The sequence below is a fragment of the Xiphophorus maculatus genome, chromosome 18 (genome assembly GCF_002775205.1).
Source record: "Xiphophorus maculatus strain JP 163 A chromosome 18, X_maculatus-5.0-male, whole genome shotgun sequence".
Taxonomy (NCBI): Eukaryota; Metazoa; Chordata; class Actinopteri; order Cyprinodontiformes; family Poeciliidae; genus Xiphophorus; species Xiphophorus maculatus.
Window position 1 is genome coordinate 29,985,793 of NC_036460.1, and position 21,096 is coordinate 30,006,888.

Sequence of the window (21,096 nt, forward strand, 5' to 3'; positions counted from 1 at the left end):
AATTGTGTGTCCTGAGTGTCTTATTTCTTTTTTTTTTTTAGGTGTGTTTCTATCAGATTTGCGATTTGTGAATAATGAATCCAGCTCAGACTAAGACTAAGATGAAAATGCATCTGAACAATACTCAAATCTTGACACAGATTCCTAATTGTACTCAACTATAACCTTTCATTTCAATGATAAAAAAAACAAACAAAAAAACATTCTGATGACCACATGATGCTGCCTCCACCATGCTTCATGTGCAGTGTGTTCTGCAACACACAGCACTACTTTTATAGGCCCAAATATTTGGTTTGTGTCTCGTCTGACCGGACCATCCTGTCACATGTTTGCTGTTTTTTACTTGCTTTACAGCAAACCGCAGATCAAACTTCATCTGACTTTCTTTAAAGTTTCTTTTTCCACCACTCTTTCTGAGCAGACTGAGACCAAATATTTGGCCAAACCTTTTGGTCTCTTCTTTTAAAGTTTCAAAGCATTTGTAGTAAGAGGAACAAAGCACAATATTAATCTAAGACTTTGTTCGTTTCATAAACCTTCGACTACTACTGCACTGACAGCCATGTCAAATTAGGCATCTAAAATTAGAGATGGAAAATCTAGGAAAACAAAAAAAAAAGGCTTGACCTGGGTAGGAAATGACCACGTATCCTTTTAAGGTATAGGAAGATCAAGCGCAAGCTTTGAAGCACATTCTCAGAATTCCTCCAGACAATTCAGAGAATTACCAGATCCAAAAAGATGGATACGTTTTACAACATCTTTGCTAGATCTTGAAACCTTAAGTTCCTCTTGCCAATTATCCAAGTGCTATTTTGCTCAAATTAGTAACTTTATCATGGAATGAACTAAAACACAACATAAAAGAATCAGAGTCATGTGCCAACCTCATGCCTTCTTCAGATCACATGAACAGAGGTTTAGAGCAAGCGACCCAAGAAAAACTGAATTTGAGATGGAAACAAGGCAACTATGTTTACCTCGAAAGAAAAACTTGGACAAGGCCAGCGTCCTTGTATAGATTTTCACACTGTTTATAAAATATCCTATTATCTGAGTGTGCTATAAATAACTGCAGCTTTGTATTTAAGAGACCTTGTGATGAAGAAGCAAAGATCTGTTTAGATTTCTGATTTTCTGGTAGACACCCCCCTGGTCCTGCTTTAAAGGTGCAGTATTTAACCTTTATAATCATTCTGTTGTGACAGTATAATGTGAAACAGATCATCTGTGGAATAAAAATAAATAAACAAATCGAGCTCCTTTGCTTCCTCCCAGTGCTAACTTTTAACAACCAATCAGAGCCAAGAGCCAGTCTTAGTGCTGTCAATCATGCCTGTGCCCGAGTTGCTTTTCCATCATTAGCACATTTAGCACCGTGTTCACAAGGTTGATTGACAGCACTAAAGCACTTGTCCTGGCGTTGATCGACTGTTTCTGAACAGGAGCGGTGCATTTCTTCAGAAGGCAGCAGTAGCTCAAGGAAGACAGATTATCTGTCTCATACTCTCACTGCATGGTGGTACAACTGGATTTGTTTTATAGAAGTTATGTACTGCAGCTTTTTGTCCCTCAGACTGATTAACAGCAGATGTTACTCCAAGAAGAAAGTAGATGTTTTCTTTACCTTCTTTTTCTTACCAGAAACCAGAAGGATTTTGACCAGCAGGTTATAATTACTACTTTTAATCACAATCTCAAGAGTTACCATTTCACCTCAAAGCTCAATAGAACCAGTATGTGGGAAGTTATTTCCAGTAATGCTGACTGCATTGTGACCTAGTTTTTCCATGGATTTATAATCCACATGGTGAAGTTGTTAATTTTATTTATCCAATTTAAAGAGAAGGTTACGTTTCATTATTTCCTAATATCTTGTGTGCTTAACAGTCAACCATGACAGATAAATAATAAATACTGACCTCTAATCTAACACAATATAAACCTCCAGTCATACAGGGCAAAGTCCTTGCATCATTCAACAGTTTGCAGTGAGGACGGTGGGAAGAGCCCTTACTTCTGCTGTAGGTCATGCAAACTCTGCTCAGCCCGCTGGAGGCCCTCCAAGTCCTTCATCATTTTCTTCATGTGGTCCTTTGAGTAACGATTCTGGATGTAGGCAAACCAGCAGCCCCCCATTCCGATCACTATCGACACCACCAGCATGAAATCTTTCAGGTGGTTGTGTCGATTCACTGAGGGAAAGAGAACAAAACAAGGTTCATTTTAGTCTAGGCTTGTCACTATAACCAATTTTGCTGGACAATAAATTGTCTCAGTAATTATTCTGATGAGTGATAACATTGTTGTTTTGGAACAATTTTCAAGTAATATATTGGAAATGGCATAATATTGCACATTTGCTCTTTTGAAGACCAATAAACTTAAATTTTGGAAAGAACATTTAAACTGGAAGATATTTTAAACTCCAAAATGAAACACGACAACCAAAAACAATAAGAAACAGAAATAAAAACTAAACACAACCAAAATTGCAAATAAAATGGATTATAAAGTCTCTGTAAACAATATAGCCCTTAAAAAAATATGAATCATCAGAATGGAAGTTATCAAACTCTACTTAATTTATCATGCAGTTAATTGCTTAATTGCTTATTGAGACAGACTTGAATAACACAGTCATTTTCAAAAGCAAAGTTCGCTTCAAAATATTTGAATGTTACTCAATTATTTTATCAGGACAGGAAATAAAAACACCAAAACTCTTCATTGCAAAAAAAAAAAATTACAGATATAAAGTGCTGATTTCAGTTATTCTGTTAATTATGACTGTAAAACTAAATGTATTTGGTCAGAAAATGTAATTACATAAAACCAATTAAAAATAGAAATTTTTAATTGGTTTTATGCATGCTATGTTTTGTCATGGCTGACATAACACTATCAAGAGGGGAAGTCACAAAAGCTCATTGCTATATTAAAAGAAAGTTAAATGGAAGAAAAATCATGAATAGTCAATATGAGGTCCTGCACATTTTATGCAGTAATTCCTGCAAGAAGCCTTCATCGGCTATGGACGGCATATATAAAGATAATTTTCAGTAGGCCCACATTTCTTTATGAAAATGATTTAATGTGACACCAAAACTGTCAGACAAAATAAAAATAAAAATTTTGATTTTTTATTAGTTGTAAACTGTAATCATCAAAACAAAGACGAATTAATCACTTTGTGTTTACATATTGTATAAAACAGTTTCACTTTTGAATAAAGTCAACTTTTTCAGTCATACTTTATTGAGATGCAGCTGCTGAGGTGCAAAAAAGTCTGCATCATAAGTTAAGGCTTTTGAACAACGTGCAAGCTTCACAAGGATGTGGTGTAAAGAACATTTCAAAGTCAAAGTGCAACAAGTGTTGTGGATTGACACAAATGGGGTCAGCGTCACATATTTAGGTTGCAGTGACGGGGGCTAAATTAAAAAGAAAAGAAAAAATAACCCAGCAGTGTCAACCGCGGATAACACAGGCTACTTAAGTCCGGGAACCAACGCTTGCATTCAGCAGAAAACTTTTGTGGGTATATTTAATGAGCTATGGGTCAAAGCTAAAATTTATTTAATCAATGAATGTGTAACAATCCTGCTAATATAAAGAGCCAAAACAATCAGAACTAATGCCAGCTTAAGAAGTTAATGTTGCTTTTTGTGAAAATATTCAAATTAAGTTTATATCAATCTTCTACCAGACACACAAGTGGGCTGGTTAGATCCTCACCCACGCAACAGTCACAAAGCCATCCACAAAAAATGTCTATTGAATGCTACAAGTTGAGGCAAGCTTTTTTTCCCTGGTAAAACCTGATTAAGGGCATTAAAGTTAATTATGATTATTTACTTCCTGGAGCAAGACGAAAGACTAGGAAAGTCCACAAGTAAAGGCCAGAATAAAAATAGATTATGAGAAACATACTTTTGTTTGGTCTCTCAAGGAAACATATGGTTTTGGATGAATGTACACATCGTATTGTGTGAGATTTAAAAAAGAAGACCCTTCCTCAAAAGTGTTTAGGAGGTTAATCTATTAAAGATTGATAAAGTCCATTAAAGTTCCACATGAAGCAGTAAAACCTTTAAAACTGAGACTCAATGTTTTTATACCTGCTTGTAATTCTGGAGACTAGACAACAAATGATGTGTGCTGCAACCGAGCGCAGAAGCTTATTAGCCTGGTGAAATCTTCATAAAAGGGTCTGGAGTCTCAGCTCTTCAGAAGGAATTGCTTCCTGGAGGCGTGGACTCTGTTGAAGTTTGAAACTTGAACCAACTGCTAATGTTTGGCTGTGATGCCAAACGTTATGCTAGGCCACGGTATGAGTCTTACTGAAAATTGTCTGCACTGTCAACAACCATCCTCCACTGCAAAGAGAGAAGTGCCGAGCCGAACGTTTGATGTCATTTCGATATTTGGAAGAGTGGCAAACACTGACTGAATGTTCACTTCCTCCACTGCCAACTGCAGGCAGACTACAATTATAAAATAGTGCAAAAAATCTTCCTCATCATTCACAACTTCTTCTATTCACTGATTGGGATGGTTGAAATTCTACCAGAGGAATCAATGGTTTAAATCCCAGATGGAGCAATGAAGGGAAATAAGAGTTGAGCAGAACTGCCCAGGAAGGCAAAGGCCAGGGTAGAAGCTCATGAATTTAAAATGATATAAAATTCCTCCTATCAAATAGCCTTAAACTGGGTGTGGACTTTCCCCTTTTGTATGCCAATGGGCTTGTGTTACTATTTCATCTTAAAGCCTGTTATGTCTTTGAACAAAAAGTGGATTGATTTTTCTACAAACAAATAAGTAGAGAAAACAGGAAGATATTGCACATGGCTGTCCTTACCAAGTATAGGCAATACAAAAAAAATGCACCCACCCATCATCATCATCTTTAGACAACGTGGAAGCTCAACCAAGCCCATGTGAATAATATGAAATTTTTCTCACCCAGAGAAAACAGTCCTTGCATTGGGGGCACTTTTAGGTATAGGTCTATGAATCAATTACAATCTGAGATTAAGTAAAGTCACAATAGTGTCAGCAAGAAGTGAACAAATAGATTATGATGCATTAATATTTGCTGTGAGCACAAATGTTATGCCATAAAAAAACGCTTATTTTACAGTGGGGGGTTTTTTCTATGTGAACATTTCCTAAGCATTTTATCCAGCCTCAATATCATTACATCACCACAATATCATTGCAACAGGAAGAAAAAGCCTGGACACATACTACTACTTAAATCATTAGCCAACACTGACTGCAGTCCAAGCAGTTCTTCACGATATACATATTGTGTACACCATTGCAGCATTAATTTACAATTTTTGGTGCAAAACCTAGATTTGACCTTTTATGAGTCTACTGCCAATACAATGCATCTGCAGATGTCACCAGACTATGTTGAATCAATAACTGCCCTCTTCAAGTGAATCTCCTGCATGTTTAGTCACGGTAATTAGCTCCAGCTGTCACTGTTTATTTCCTCTGTCTGAGCCAAATGAAGGAGATAATATTTAACTGCAATCGCAGTCAGATAGGATCACTACTTGTATTTCCCTTCCATGGAGAGTCAGCATGCAGCTTCAGCTGTTATAGCTGGAAACTAGTGAACAGGCTTGAAATCTGGGTGTAGTGATGGACACAGATCTGAACCTTGAAAGACATAAAAATAAGCATAATGTCAGCCTTCTATCACCTAAAGAGTTTCCCAGGACTGATGTACCAGCAAGATCGAGAGAAACTCATCCACACGTTTATCTTTAATCACACTGATTACTGCAGCGGTGTATTCACAGCTCTGCCTAAATAAATTCTCAACAAGGCAGCGTCATCTGATCCAGAACGCTGTTGCTCTGGTTCTCACTAAAACCAGGAAGATGGAGCACATCACCAAAGTTCTAAAGTATTTACACTGGCTCCCTGGAGCTCAGAGAACTTTAAAATGTGTCTGTTTTATAAATTACTGAATAGCTTAGCACCAAAATACATTAAAGATCTGTTGTTGTTGTTGTTGTACAACCCTCCAGACCAGTCAGGTCTTCTGGTTCTGGTCTGCTCTATATCCCCAGAACCAGAACCAAACATAGAGTCATAGACCTTTCACACAGAAGTCTGATTGCATTTAACCAGTACTCTGAATGATCACAAAATAAACCACATCGGATTTCAGCAAAAAAGAAAAATAAATTTACAATTGAGCATCAAGACCTGCTGTGTGAATGCAACCTAAGACAACCACTACTGCTTGTCAGGCAACACTTCCTTTGACTTCCTTCATATCACTGTTAAAGTCACCACAGAAATAATCTGTTTATGAACTGTAACGGGGCCTGGACACTTTAATCAACTGGCAACTTTCAATAACCATGCTTCCCTGCCCCCTTTCTGTACCTATCATGAATTACAAACCTGCTCACATCAGAGAGGAAAAGAGTAGGTACTCAATGACGATACTCTGTACAGACGTGGAGCTTTGTGGCTGACTTGGATCAGTTTCTCAGCTGGTACATGTCTTTGACAGATGTTCATACTACTCTGTCTAATCTAAGTAATCTGCCATTACATGCAATCAACAACACAAGTAAGCCCTATCTAAAAAGCCATTAATGCACAAATCATGCTTAACTGGCAACACGAGTGAAAACAACCAGCCCCAGATTTGTTTAGGTTAATCATTACCTAGCAGTTACATAATAGTCCAGCCATTTAGCCACAACCTTTTGTTAAATATGTCTTATAATGCTGCTGCTAGCTAGAGCTAGTCTGTCAGCTTTACTATTTGTGGAAGCTACTTGCTTTGACAGGCTGTCAAAGACAGACAGTCCTTGCTAATGTCTTCCTTAAGGTGTTAAGGGGGTGGGAACACAACCACAATAACACATGCCAGAAACAGACCATTACACACAGAGTTCCTGTTCAAGCTTTGTCCAGGGCTGATGCCTGCTTTCTTGGAAGGCTCATTAAATCTTCTTAAAGTTCATTAGGGATTAGATGAGCTCCAATAGTCATTATATAATCCAAAGGTACTGTCCTAAATGATATTTCACTTTTTTTCTTAGCTTAATCATTTAACATTATAAAAATAGATTTCTAATTTTCCAACTTGCACTGGAAATCTACCAAGGATTTGTTTGCAGTTTTTATTATATTATAATAGGTATAATAGCTTTAAGCTATAATAGCTCGAAGCACGCCCTATTCAAAAGGAATAGCAACCTGAACGGTTTTAGTTTGTGAATGCAGAAGTAGAGTGACACCAGAGAGGAAGAGAAAGGGGATGAGAATTGTGTTTGTCAATGAGAGTCATCTGGAGCACAGACACAGTGTGATTCATCACACCCTGAAACTCATACAAAGGGTATCACATTTCAAAAGATGGGTGGTGCAAGAGAATAAATGATAAGAATGGCTTATGAATACATGGTTGAAGCACATAAAATCAAACATATCTTGAAGATAAGAAGCTGTTTAAAGCAGGAAAAAATGTGCAATCATGTTTGTAATGCTGGAAAGTTCTTAATAAAAGTCTAAAGTTTATAAAGCCACATTGAGCTGGTCACATGATTTTTGTAGATTGTCCCAATAGAGTGCTCATAAACCTTCCTCCATCCCTCCACCCCCAGCCCCCCCAAGTATTTGAAAAATGATCTTTGACTACCGTACTTTCCGGACTATAGAGAGCACCTCACTATAAGCTGCACCTACAAATGTTTTGAAAAAAACTGGAAACGCCTCACCAGAATATAAGCTGCTGGTATCTCCACCGCTCTCGGTTTTCATACTTAATAAATCTGCTATTAAGGACGTAGCCCTCCGTCTTCAATGCCGAAAAATGGATTTGTTTATACTGAGCTTAGTGGCTCTATTTCCCTCCTGTACTATCAGATCTTTAGCCCTCAATTTAAAAGCTGCATCATATGAACTTCTTTGTGTTGTTTCTATGATGAGGGGGTATGAGTTTGAAAACATTTCTCACTCGTGCCTGCTGCTAGCATGTGCTTGTTCTAATTGAAAATTAGCATTTTCTTCTTTGATTTCCAATTCTGACTTACAATGACTCACTTCCTGCTAAAGAGCCACCTGGTGGTTGAAGAAAAATCCACAGGAAAGCTGCACCGGGCTATAAGCCCCATGGTTCAAAGCGTGGGGAAAAAAGTAGCGGCTTATAGTCCGAAAAGTACAATAGTTAAAAGTACATATTAAAACAGATGACAAGAAAACAACTACATACTGAGAGGTGGTCCAAAAAGCACCGTGTCCAAAGCTTTGAGCTGTAGTTTCTGCACATGGCTGCGGTCCAGAATCTTCAGAATGGAGACCGTCAGAGTGGTATTCTTCACAGCCAGCCTGAGAGAGAGCAGACACATCTTCACTGTACAGGAAATAGGAAGAAGGAAGCAAAAGGCGTTATCCATTTTCAACTGTCAAGTGATTCTACCGTACTTCCAAGCTCATCCTTTTTTAAAGCAATGATTGTTAAGTAATCAGTGGTTTACAAGTCATTTTTTACAAGTCTAGTCTCCAGTCTCTAACATTTGAAATGAATATTTTTGGATCAAATTCATAACAATTGCTGTGTCTCTAACCCTGTATCGCTCCAAATTAAGATTCCAAACCTATACACTTGGTTTCTACGACTACATGAACACTAAACGTCTATTTTGAAAACTGATGAAACGTTATATTTACCCAATTGGACATATAAATAGGCATTTATCCTCAAAGAAAATCAGTAGAAATATTTTAAAACTTGGTAATGTTTCATTTCTGAATGAATCAACCAAACAGTCATTATAGAGACAAAAAAGAAAAACTAGAAAAAAATTCTTTATCATGTCTACTCAACTATATGTGGCATTTAATATTGTTTGGAAGCTTTTCTTCTCTTCACTCTAAGCTTGAGAATTTTCAGTAACTGAACCCGTTTTCTAAATCCACATTATAAGGCCTTTGTTGTTGAGTCTACACAGTAAAGATGTTCAAATTTCAGGTATAGGTGAAAACACAATGACCAAGGCAAGCTGTCGATAAATAAAAGTGTTGAACTTCTGAGACCAAGTCAAGTTTCAAGTCTTTAGGACACAAATCTCTGTTGAGTCTGAAATCTAATCTTCGTGACGTAAGCTTGACTCAGCTGGCCTCCTCTAGTCTTACCTTGGCATAATACTTCCATTGAAAGCCATCTTGCGAAATGCATCCACATACTGAGGTAATTCTACATAGTTGATGAGCCATTCCACCACTTCATCTACTGTCCAATTATACACTGAAAATAAAAACAATGAGTCAGATGAAGTTGTTCAACTGGTCCTGTATTTTATAAAATTAGAGTGTAAAGACAAAAGACATTCCTGCAACCAAGAATTGAAAACACATACAGAGAATCTTCAGCCAAGAAAATATTTATTGATGTCTGAGTTGGAAGCTTTGGGGAATTTTTTTAAATGATGCAATACTATGAGAACACGAAAAAAATCATGTATCATGGGTGACTATGGATAGTAAGGAGAATATAATATGATGGCCAGTCCAGGATAATCAAAAATTGTCAAATTTTCCTTGCAACTTCTACACAGAATCAAAAGCACCTGCTGTCTAGGCTGACACATTACAGTTAAAGAAAAAAAAACCCAGCCCAAAAGCTCCAGAGCATTTTCTAGAAACTGCAATGCAGGGCAAGTGAGCACTACAAGCAAAGAAAAGGGGGCTCTGAGCTACATGAGTACAAGATACAGCAGAGCTCTCTGTACCAGACAGAGAAGCCAAACTGATAATCTCAAAGAGGAGAGAGTGGAAGTGGATTTTGTGCTGACAGAGTCAATGATGTCCACTCTGCCACTATCTGCAGCTGATAAGACCACCATTCCTTAGCCCACATGAATCTAATCAACTGCTCTGGTGCTTCATTAGGAGAGTGAGATGCTTCACCAGGGTGTGTGAGCTTAGCTGTGAATCTGTTAGGTTGTTAAGGAACGTTCCTAAATGCCATTTCTTTAGCTGTGTTTCTACAACAAATGTATGCAAAACTTTGTCAATATTCTGCTAATGTTTGAAGAAACACAATTTTGCAATTGAGGTATTTCTATTGAATAAGACATGCAATTAAAATTACACATTAATAAGTTTGTTCATTAAAAATCATGGCAGTGATGGATGTGAAGCATTACATGAGGTATATTCATGATCCAGCCATGGCGCTAGCACTCATCAATCCGCCATCAGACAAGATGTGGGTATCTTACTGTAAAGTAGTGACAAGTACCTTATACTTGGGAGTGGCGTTTTTGTTAAACTGTAGTCAGGGATTTTACAGATGAACTATTGATTCAAAACTTTCAAATGACAAACCCAACTTTTGATAAACTGCAAAGCTGGTGGAGCTCTGGATACAAACTCTTGTGATTAGTGCGATGTGAAAAAAAGTCTTTCCTTGGCAGTTTTGCAAAACACACCAATTTTGATAAAGCTAAAATATTCTACCCCATACTAGCGTTCTGAAAATTGGCAGGTTTCCACTAAGTGAATTTATTTTCAGATTCCAACTTGTGGAATTTTATGGTCAATGGAAACACAAGTACTGATAAAAAACTGTTTTAAAGGTCACATAGAGACAATAATAAATAAAACAGATTTTTTTTCCCCTAGTCTCTCTTCTGTACACTGACCCCATCCTGAATCATGATACACAAGTTTCATCTAAGGACAGATGGTCCTGAGGATTATTCCAAGGGAAACATACAAATTAAGTGAACGGCGAGCATTCTAGGAGGAAAAGAACATAACACATAAAGAATGTTTTTGGTTCTTAAGTTGAGTACAACTCCAAAGAACAACAGCAACAAAAACAAAAACCGAAAAAAAATCCACAAACATTTGAAGCACAGTCTTAAAGCAGTACCTTTAGATCCCTTCCAGGCATTCCACAAGTCCTCCACACTGATGAACTGGTCATCACCATGGAAACTGTTATGCTTGGCTTTGGGGTCATGGTAGTTAAGATCTTCTCGGAGGAACTGCAGGATGACAAGGATTCTTGAAGCCATTACAAATAGAGACATTTTACAACATAAATGCACTCTTAAGACTGAGTGAAATAAAAGCACAAGTCAGGGTCGCACCGATATAAAAATGTGAGCAAATAGGCCTGTCGCGATAAACGGTAAATCAATTAATCGTACGATAAATTAAAACTATCGACGTCATTTTAATTATCTGCACTATCGTCTCTTCCGGCCTTTTTCTCTTTCTGTTGATGACACCGAATGGAAAAAGGCTCAACTCCAGCTCTCTCCACTGACCCTCCCTTCCTCATTTTACTTGGTGTAATGCCCAGCGCACACGAGCTCGATTGTCGGCCCATTTTCAAAACCTGACAGACCACACATTAGCCGACAGAAATCCTAGGTATAACGGTTCGATCGGGTTCGTTCCTGCCGTGTGGTGTCCAACAATGGGAACAAAATAATGGCTACAAGTTCAGTGAACTAATTTTAAAACCAGGTATTAATCAATGCTTTACTACAATCTACCTGCAATGCATGTGGCTAGTGTCAGCGTAAAGTCCTGACTGAATGAAAATCATTAGAACCTATTTACGTCATGTTAACGAAGAACAGCTGAAAAGTTACCGGGTTTATCAACTGCGGTACCAATTTCGCTCCAACTCCTCCCTTTGTCATTTCTATATTCTTTGCATGTTGAATAAACATTAATGTTGTTTCCACATATCATCTGCAATGTGCTGGACTTCAGGCGGTGTCAGCTGTTTGGGATTCCCCTCTGTAATTTCCCCTCAGAAAACACGATTAGAATCCGCTTTCTGATTGGCTACCTGTCACATTCAACAGGCTCCCAGTTGGGGAAAACCCCTGATTTAGATCTGAGGTAACACACCACACAATCTTAGAAAGACCAACGTTTTAAGATTGTCATAGGGGGAAAAATAGCAGCAAAAAATCATGTAGTGTGAATTATTGCATCAGGTAGTCAGATGTGCCCATTTTCTCTATTTAAATCTAATTATTACTGAAGGGCAACATAATATACAGACTTCATAATCTGCACTCTTTTGGTTGAATGCAGTATTTATTTCCACTTTGGCTTTATGTTGTTTAGTTTTTTTTTTCCAAGTGAGTTTTTTATTAATAGAGACTGAGAATCCATTTTATTTTTGTTTTTGGTTGTTTTGTTTATTTTGTTTATCAGTTTCAGTGTTTAGTGTTCTTTTGAAAATAAAGTGTATATATCTTTGGCAAGAAATCGCATGCATTATTACGTCATTTCCATTAAATCAGTGTAAAAAGGTCTTCAAAAAATATTATCGTTTATCGCAATAATTTTTGAGACAGTTAATCGTTGAGCAAAATTTGCTATCGTGACAGGCCTATGAGCAAAGCACCCCCACAATCCTGTGTTGCATCTCTATTATTGTCACCTGATCTTTTTCCGAACGACTAAAACAATCATACATGCCTACAATAAGAAGCTTGAGACTAGTCTTCCTCTGTACCCAACAACAGTATTCTTCTTGCAGTCTCCTGGCATCCTGCACTGATCCAATAAGTTTCGCTTTTTCTTCTTCTGTGCATATTGCACTGACAGGACAGCCATGCAGTTTGCACTGCCAACCATAATTTCCTATTTAGTATTACAATCTCCATGAACACAATTGTTGAGAGTTTTTGGTATCACCTAATGGAAGAGAAGTAAGTCAGTTGTTTTTTTCTGAAGCACCACATAAGTGCAATACAACTGAAATCTAATGGTATGGGACATTCTCCTGTCCCTCCGTTCTCTTACAAATGTGTTCCAGTTTTCTGACACACATTTCACTAGAATGCATAACGTCACACAGCTCAATCACCTCAAACTAACTGTTGAAGATGACTGTACTCCTGTGTCTCTGCAGCCACCAGATACCAATGTAACAGAGCCTCTTGGGGATGCAGAGAAGCAGGAAGCTGCCATCATGACGGCACTGGAAACAAATCTGCAGCAACTGCATGGTGCCATCATGACAATGTGGAGCAAAATATTTCAGGAATGTTTCCAACACGTTCTGGTGCAGTTAGTAACTCAATACTAGCAAAACGCACTAAATAAGATGACTAGAAAGTGTATGTTACTTATTTACTGCTAATACATTTTTGCTTTATAACAACTAAATTCAAAGCATTCATTTGCTTTACTTTGATCCAGTCATGTAACGTCGGGTTAATTTTACTGTGACTTCAATTTTACTCCAAAAATTGTTTTTCTGCTAAGAAAATTGGATCTAAAACTGATTATTTTATTTCACCAACTTATAAGCACAACCACTTTAAAACCCACTAGAATGGTAGTTACCACTTGACTGACTGGTTTACACAGCCTCACTAATGAATGTTCACTAGACTGTAGGCCAAACCATCCACTGAACCACCGACACGCTTTTTAAAATGAGCCCCACATAGCACTCCCACTGCAGTGAAGTCAACAGAGGTAAAAGACAGTAATAAGCCCTGATGCTGTTTCCTTCTTGATAAAATGATGTAGAAAGATTTCATGACTGTGTGGTGATTATAAGTGATTGTGCAACAGAAAATAAATTCACTTCGAGCAATATGATCAATATCTACAACCTGTTCTTAAAATCCAGCTTCCTTAATATTGATTTTTAAAAAAGAATGTTCCCTTTGCAGATTATTTCACTCATAATAAGTGAGCTTGAGCCTAGTCAAGGCTTGAGCTTATAATAAGTGAAATAAGACATCTTCCCCTTGTTACAAATGAAAACAATCTTGCTGAAAAGTTACTTCTAAGTTAGTCTAAGTGTGCTAAAATATTTGCACTAGAAGCTAGACAAAAAAAAAAAAAAAAGAGTGGTAAGATTTTGCAGTACTGAGTACTTACGCCATCAGTCTCTACTACGTCTACATTGCCGTTTGCATCATCATCCATCTGCTTATGGATACTACAGATGGCCTCAAAGGTGAGAACGGCGTTGTCGTCTTTGCATAGTTGTTCATCGATACGACAAAAATCTGAAAAAAAAAAAGAAGATTCAACATTGGACTCATTGGACATTGGGTTGCACTCTTCCTCCAGGCTCTGAGACCTATACTTTCATCTGAAAAGAGAACCTTTGACCCCTGAGGAGCAATCCAGGCACCCAGATAAAGTGTGTAGAGTATCTGGTTCAGGAGTAGTTTAACGCAAGGAATGTGACAATAATACTCCATGTCTTATACACACTTACATGCAGAGGCTCTGCAGAAACAGCCATCATCCATAGTGGTAAAGAAAAACTACTTAAGGCTCTTAAACAGGTTTTCTTATAAACCCTCAAACGTCTGCGGTTATCTCATTTACTTGTGCACCATTTTTTTTCCCACACTTTTTCCTAACACTTAACTTTGAATTAGCTCAAGATTAACAAAAAAATATGTTTGATGTATCCATATGCACTTTTTCTTTTACTTACTTTTTGCCACTGAATAGAAGTACTGAAATAAATTATTTTAAATTACATTCTAAATTATAGATTAGTACCCAGACAAGCCGAATATAAAAAAATGTTTTGCACACCATTTATAGTGTATCCCATCTCTTCGTTTTAAAACAATACATAATTCTACCAGTTTTAATATTTTTTTAACTTTGGAAAAATGCCAGAAACTTCCCCAAAGAGGCTCTAGTCTGCTAAAATAACTAAGGACTAAATTCCTTGGCTGCAGAGAAAGTATTGTTTATACAAGGCATTTCAGTCAAAGTCTCTGTGCTACAAAGAACCCAAGTATTGTCTGAATGCATCGGCCAGAAATAGCTGCAAACGGATCACTGTCAGATCTAAAATAGCCGTCGTTTAAAAGTTTGGGACTTTAATAATCGAGTTTATCCATAAAAATAAAGATTAAAGGCATCAAGTGAAAGGTTTCTGTGGACAGAGGTTTTTAATTTCCATTGGATAATTTTCATAAATCTAGGATTAGCCCCTCTACCCTCTGTGTCTTTGTAGTTCTTTTTGTGTTATTAGAAATCTTGAACCATCTATCTGAGAAGGAAAGAAGAGAAAAAAATACATTTTGGCTCTTTCACAAAGACTCTCGGGAGTCGTTATTATGGCAATGCACATTACAAAGTGTTCAATTATGGAGAACATTTTTGCATCATCATAATGGCATTATAGTACAGTGCAGTGCACTTCAAGATTTCTGTTGTTCTTACTTTTTTTTGATTACTTAAATGCTTCACATGAAATAATTTTTAACATTAGTGGAAGAAAACCTAAGTAAATACAAAAATGCTGTTTCCAAATAGTGATTTTATTTACTGAAGGAAATAAATAGTTAACCAAACTAACCTGACCCTGTGGACACGTTGCATGTTATTGTTTACATAAGGAAACTACTGTAATAAGGAGACTATTCTTTTACACGGCATCCATAACCACGCTGCTGCGGCAGAACAATTCCATTAACAAAATGAAACCTGGACATGTAGGTATTATTCATTTAGTGCAGCAAAGGGAAAAATAATGCAGAAAAACTGTTGAAGAGTAACTCAAAGACATTCATATTTTTCCTTTGACTCTCAAACCTGTTGCTATAGAAACTGACTGACAACAGCTCCACTTATAAATCAGAATTCAGCAGCAAAAACACACAAACATTTCCCTTCCAAAGAGCAGAACATTCAGTCCATTGCAGTGCTATGCTCTCAGGCTTAGTGTTTATTTTGCGATTATTAATAAGTGATTGTCTGAATGCAGTGGTTGATTAGCTAATTTAAACTGATGATCTGTCAGAGTTAGTGTGTGGGTCACCTTTTTTTTTTTTTTTTTTTAACTGAAACGAAACACAGAGTTCCACAGCACACCTACATGTTAAAATTGTTAAAGTCAAGCTAGCATAGCTGACCTACTTCTCTCTCCCTCAATATATTTTTTTTTAATTGTCACTTTTCACTGAGTTGTTCTGTGAAACATCTAGGGACGTGTGATATGTGGCGGTAAATACATATATAAATACATATACTGTACATACACCTGGTACCACCAACTATCACAATAGACATCGGGATACAAATATTATGCCATGTCGTACATCCCTCGATGAATGCATAGCAATGCTAGTTTATACTGCAGTCCAATCGATTCTGTTGACATTGATGCAAAGTCAGTAATACTGCGCCAATGCCAATTCTGCAGCCCTAATATGCAGTATTTTATGTTTTTCTCTCCTTAAGGAAGCACTGTTTCGCAATGGCTGGCCACACCTGGAAAGGTTCACCACTATTGCATATTTTCTTAACTTTTTTCTCACTGTGGTTAACTGGAGCTCTAAGCTTTAGAAATGGCTTTGTAAGATTATTTTAGACAAACAATTGACAATATATCAATATAGTTTTTCACCTGTTGCTGAATTTGTTTTGATCAGGAGAGGATGTTCTGTTTTTGAGATATTGTTTCCAACTTTATGTTGACAGGCACATTCTATCTCAGAGATGTATTGATTCTACTAGTAGGAATCAGGCCTGGTTATGCTTAGAGAAACAGACATTAACAAAAGTAATTATTGATATAACAAGGGAGAAAATGCTTTTCCATTTAGAGTCAGGTTAATCTTGTAACTTCTAAAGGTTTCCCTTTGTGAACTGTGGCCCTTGAAAAAAGGATGGATGTTTTTTCCTAAGTAAATAAACAGTAAATATAATAAACCACTGCACATTAAAATGAGTTTGATTAAAACATTTAAGTGGGATGAAAATTCTGAAAACCTTAAAAACTTGTAAGCGAACAAAAAAGTCTTTATAACACCAAGTATAGTTTACATAATAATACAGGTTTATCATGGCAAATGGCTGCTTTCATCTTTGATTTGGAAATTCTTATTTTAGTTCATGTTTAGTTGTACTTTTAAGAAGCATGTTAGTAGCATTTCCCAAAAACCCTTGAACAAGGATGGGAAGGTTAGGGTCAATGAGGAGAGAGGCCTTGTCAGTGAGAATTGATGGTTTAGTTACACACACAGCACCGATTCAGCTTCAGCAATGACAATATGCTTCTGATTTCTTCATTGCAATACTGCAGTTTTATGATATTACATAATTCTACTTTTGTACAATTTGGGGTAGTCTATACTATGGTGTGAGTTTGAACACAAAATTTTCTTTTCCCTGATGACCGTTACTTTTAAAATCTTTTGAAAGGACCTTGCAACATTATGCTGTCACCTTGCTCAAAATAAACCTAACTTCCCCTTAAGTTTATATTTACCTGAGACAAGAGCTCTAAAAAGTCCCTAATTCTGATTGTTTGTAAATTTGTTTCTCATAATTCTGCTTAAAAAGCTTCTGATTTGAATAAACACAAAGTATCAAAGTATGCAAAACAAAGTTTTATGTCTTTGAAATCAACATGTTTCAACAAAAGCTGAACAGAGAGCAAATAGTCTAAAATGTGTCATTCCACTGAGAACACACCGGGAAACAGGACCAACTACATTTTCTTGTTGTTAAATTGCACCTTAAGTGAAACCACTAAACCAGAACAAAGAAGTTAACTTCCGTGTAGCGAAAAGTTAATTTTTGAGCCACAGCATGCAAGCTTTTCAGCCTCAGTAAACCTGCAAAGCCACATACCGCAGAGGAAAAGACATTCTCTCTAACAGAGACTAAAAGCCAGGAAAAAAAAAAAAAACGGCCACCACCTGCAAAAGTCTCACACATGTAACCAGGTCTTTCTTCTCATTTGGCTTGCAAACATCCAGAGACACTAGATAAGGTATTTACATACCGGTTGGCCAGCTTTTTTTTTGTAAGAGCTCAAGTTGCGTAAACTATTCTGTGTGCCTGCATGGCGAGCAACACACTGTTCGCCACCTAATAACGGAGACAGTTACCGTCGACAACCGGAATTCAGGATACATTTAGGACGCTTGAACCTTTTCTTTTCAAATCAAAAACTAATTTTCCCACAATAAGCCTGGTGAGAGGATCAGTAACATGTCTTTAGATACACTTCAGCTGGTGTGCAAGTGATGTGAACAAAATGTCAGAGTATTTCTCACTCTAACCGTCTGCTCAGCAACAGTGACAAAGACCACAACCAAACGAGTTAGCGACGTGTGCAAACAAGTAGTACAAAATCCTAATGGGTAACAGAGGCACAAGTCAGCATATTAAAAGCCCAAATCAACACAAAGTTCATATTTTACAGCTGACAGATCAAGAGTTTCTGTTGCTTAAACAAAGTTTCTTCATGGACTCAGGCAAGTTCAGAGATAAAAGACAAACCTGGGTTACAGAGTTCCTAATTTTCAAATAATAATAAAAAACTGTGCTACACTATCAGTTTGCATGGCTTTGATGCTGTTTTATCTCGTCTACATGAGCTTAATTCTGTTGGGTTTGACTTGGTGCCTTGCTCTATGCTGGAGGACAGACAGAGCTCAATGGCAAATGCCAGCTGTACTATTCTCAGCACAGCCACATTTAGTGCCTGCACAATCACAAAGATGTAGTACAAACTGTAACACTCCATGGTGTGTAAGTGTCAGCTTAGTTTATCGTTCCCAGTGCTACAAAAGATTAAAATGTGATGAATACACACTCACCTGACAACCCATTTTCACCATTTTGACTCTCTGGTGAAAAGAAACTTTGTTTTTCAGATGCACTCTCTCCAATTAGGCACAAACAAAATATCCACAAGGTCACGGATTTGTGAGGCTCCATGTCTGCTGCGTGCTGTCGGAAAAAGGAGATTCTTGTGTAAATCGTCACAATAGTAGAGTTAAAAACCGTTTCAGCATATACTAAGCAACTCAAGCATGTTATCAGGCGGTTTTTTTCCACTTCACACCTTAGCAGTTTTGGTCTTGTCATACTTGACTTTTTTTTTTTTTTTTTTGGATACAAAATGATGTAATTTACCACAAGACATTTTGAAATGACAATGTATTTTGTACCTATTTTGACAACCAGAGTGTAAAGCATGTTTTATACCCTACTGCCTGGAAATGTGGCAATTTGTCTCCAATATATTTTTTCATACACAGCAGAAGATCTACTCAAATTATTTTGGTGGGATAAGAAGTTCTAATTTGTCAAATGGCCAAAGTGGTGAATATAATCAAATAAAGAGAATAGGACATAATACAAAGTTTCTATTTACTGGATGCAAATTAATTTAATGGTATGTAAGATCTCCACAAAATGTGAGCAAAAAAGGCTAATTGATCAGACATAAAAATACAAGCTATCATGGGTTTCAAGTCACTCTCACAAAAGTTAGATTAAAAAACAAAAAAACAAAAAAGAGAAAAAACAGGTAAGCATACTCCATTGCACACTTAAGGAAGTACATGTATATCATGTACATACCATGAGTTGTCTGAAGAAAATAAACCAACAGAAATAAATCTATATGCATTTGACACAGAAAAATATGTATTCCAAAACAGAACAGTTGTTGTAATTAGATCCACTTTGAAGACATTTTTTGAGAGAGTTGGACTAAAGTGAAGCTTTAATATAACGGTTCCAATTTTCAACGAAATATCGATTCATATATTATAATAAAGTCAACAACTAACAGAAAAACAGGAAAATTCACTAGAACTAAGTGTGGTCTCTATATGATAAGGTAATCAAACTGTTATGCAACACTGACGTCTATACTAAACCGTGTCTGACCAAAGTTTGTACTCATATGTAACTGATTTCAGTTGATCTAAAACCAGCACGAAAATGAATCGGTAAAAGTAATTTTTACGAGTTTTGTGGTGCAGCCACTCATTTCTTCAGTGTCACCGTAGTGCCGTTAGCTTGGCTTTCATTCAGGAAGTCACTCAACACTTTTATCTGCAGCGGACTTTTCCTGCCGTGAAGGGCTGTCTTTCAAAAATATGTTACTTCAAGAGGGAAATAAGGCTGCAAAGTGACAGCAGCCTGCACCGTCTGCTTCTTTTGGCTGGGTGTCTGTCAAGGCAACGGCAGGCTAGCTAGCTCAACAACTCGGGTTACGAGGAAAATACAAAATATCTTCACACGAAAAGAACACCTTTGTTAGACTTAAGCCCTAAACAATTATCCTCTAGGTCTTTTCTTTATAAGTTTATAACGGCGTCGACATACTGCATTTTTTTTGAAGATGTACATTAGCCACAGGTGACGTGTAGCTAACCACGAACGTTAACAAGAGGAGGAGTAACTGTAGTTTCAGCTAGGCTAACATATACTGCTAAAACAAGACCGTGTTTATAACAAAAATATGAATAAAAGTTACCTGTCATGTATTACAGTCAACAAATACTGTTATTTCAGCTCAATAGCAACATTGCAGCTGATGTCTGGTCCCGCGGAGTAGAAGAGCAACGTTACTCCACCTCCTGGTTGAGCTCTCAGTCTTCAGACAGCCTACAGACTGAACCAAAAAAGCCGCAGCAAGCTCGTCTTGCTCTGCGGAGAGGAAAACCGTGTGACGACCTACATTTCCCCCTAGCGGCTGGAGTGTGTAATCGACATCGCTCCATGCATGTGCAGAGAAAGTGAGCCATCTAGTGGACACGATGAAGCGTTGCACAACCATTCAAGCAAAATAACCGTTTTGAGCATCCAGCCACCAGTGAACGATGAGACTTTACTGATGAATATTTAGATTTAATCGGCAATAAAACTTAGATTCACATTAAGAAAAAGCCATACATTTATATTTGCAAATTAAAAATAAAGTTTACAACTTAAGATAACGGTTTTAGTTACACAATTTTTAAAACATGTACTTACATAAACATAGCTTGTGTCTCTAACAAAACATTTATTAGCTTCGTTGCAACTTAAAATTTAATCACATAATTCCTAAAATGTAAAAAAAAAACAAAAAAAAAACAGTCCTTTAAATAATTAAAATGACTCTCTGGTGATATAAATCTAGGGCTGTAACGATTCCTCGAATGATTCGAGTACCTCGATTAGTGAAATTCCTCGAGGAAAATTTATCTGCCAGCTTCGTTAAAGTATGTTTTATTTTTGCGCATCGTGTTGCGCCCGGGTCATTATTTGTGGTGGCAGCGCTTTCACTTCCGCCAA

At 37.1% G+C, this 21,096-nt stretch overlaps 1 protein-coding gene across 2 annotated transcripts in view; it reads right to left on the reverse strand.

The window, feature by feature from the left end:
* LOC102233260 (stromal interaction molecule 1-like) overlaps positions 1 to 20,442 on the reverse strand; it is a 36,572-nt gene extending 16,130 nt beyond the window's left edge. Inside the window, exons 1-7 of one of the 2 annotated variants that reach the window (XM_014471892.2) lie at positions 20,294 to 20,442; positions 18,621 to 18,753; positions 13,918 to 14,048; positions 10,925 to 11,039; positions 9,181 to 9,292; positions 8,258 to 8,373; positions 2,021 to 2,198 (exon numbers count right to left, since the gene is read on the reverse strand). In XM_014471892.2, coding sequence (XP_014327378.1) covers positions 2,021 to 2,198; positions 8,258 to 8,373; positions 9,181 to 9,292; positions 10,925 to 11,039; positions 13,918 to 14,048; positions 18,621 to 18,741 — 773 coding nt within the window. In that variant the 5' untranslated portion in view covers positions 18,742 to 18,753; positions 20,294 to 20,442. The remainder of the gene's footprint in view (positions 1 to 2,020; positions 2,199 to 8,257; positions 8,374 to 9,180; positions 9,293 to 10,924; positions 11,040 to 13,917; positions 14,049 to 18,620; positions 18,754 to 20,293) is intronic. The other variant, XM_005807483.2, reaches the window with a different exon arrangement.
* Positions 20,443 to 21,096: the final 654 nt, after the last annotated feature.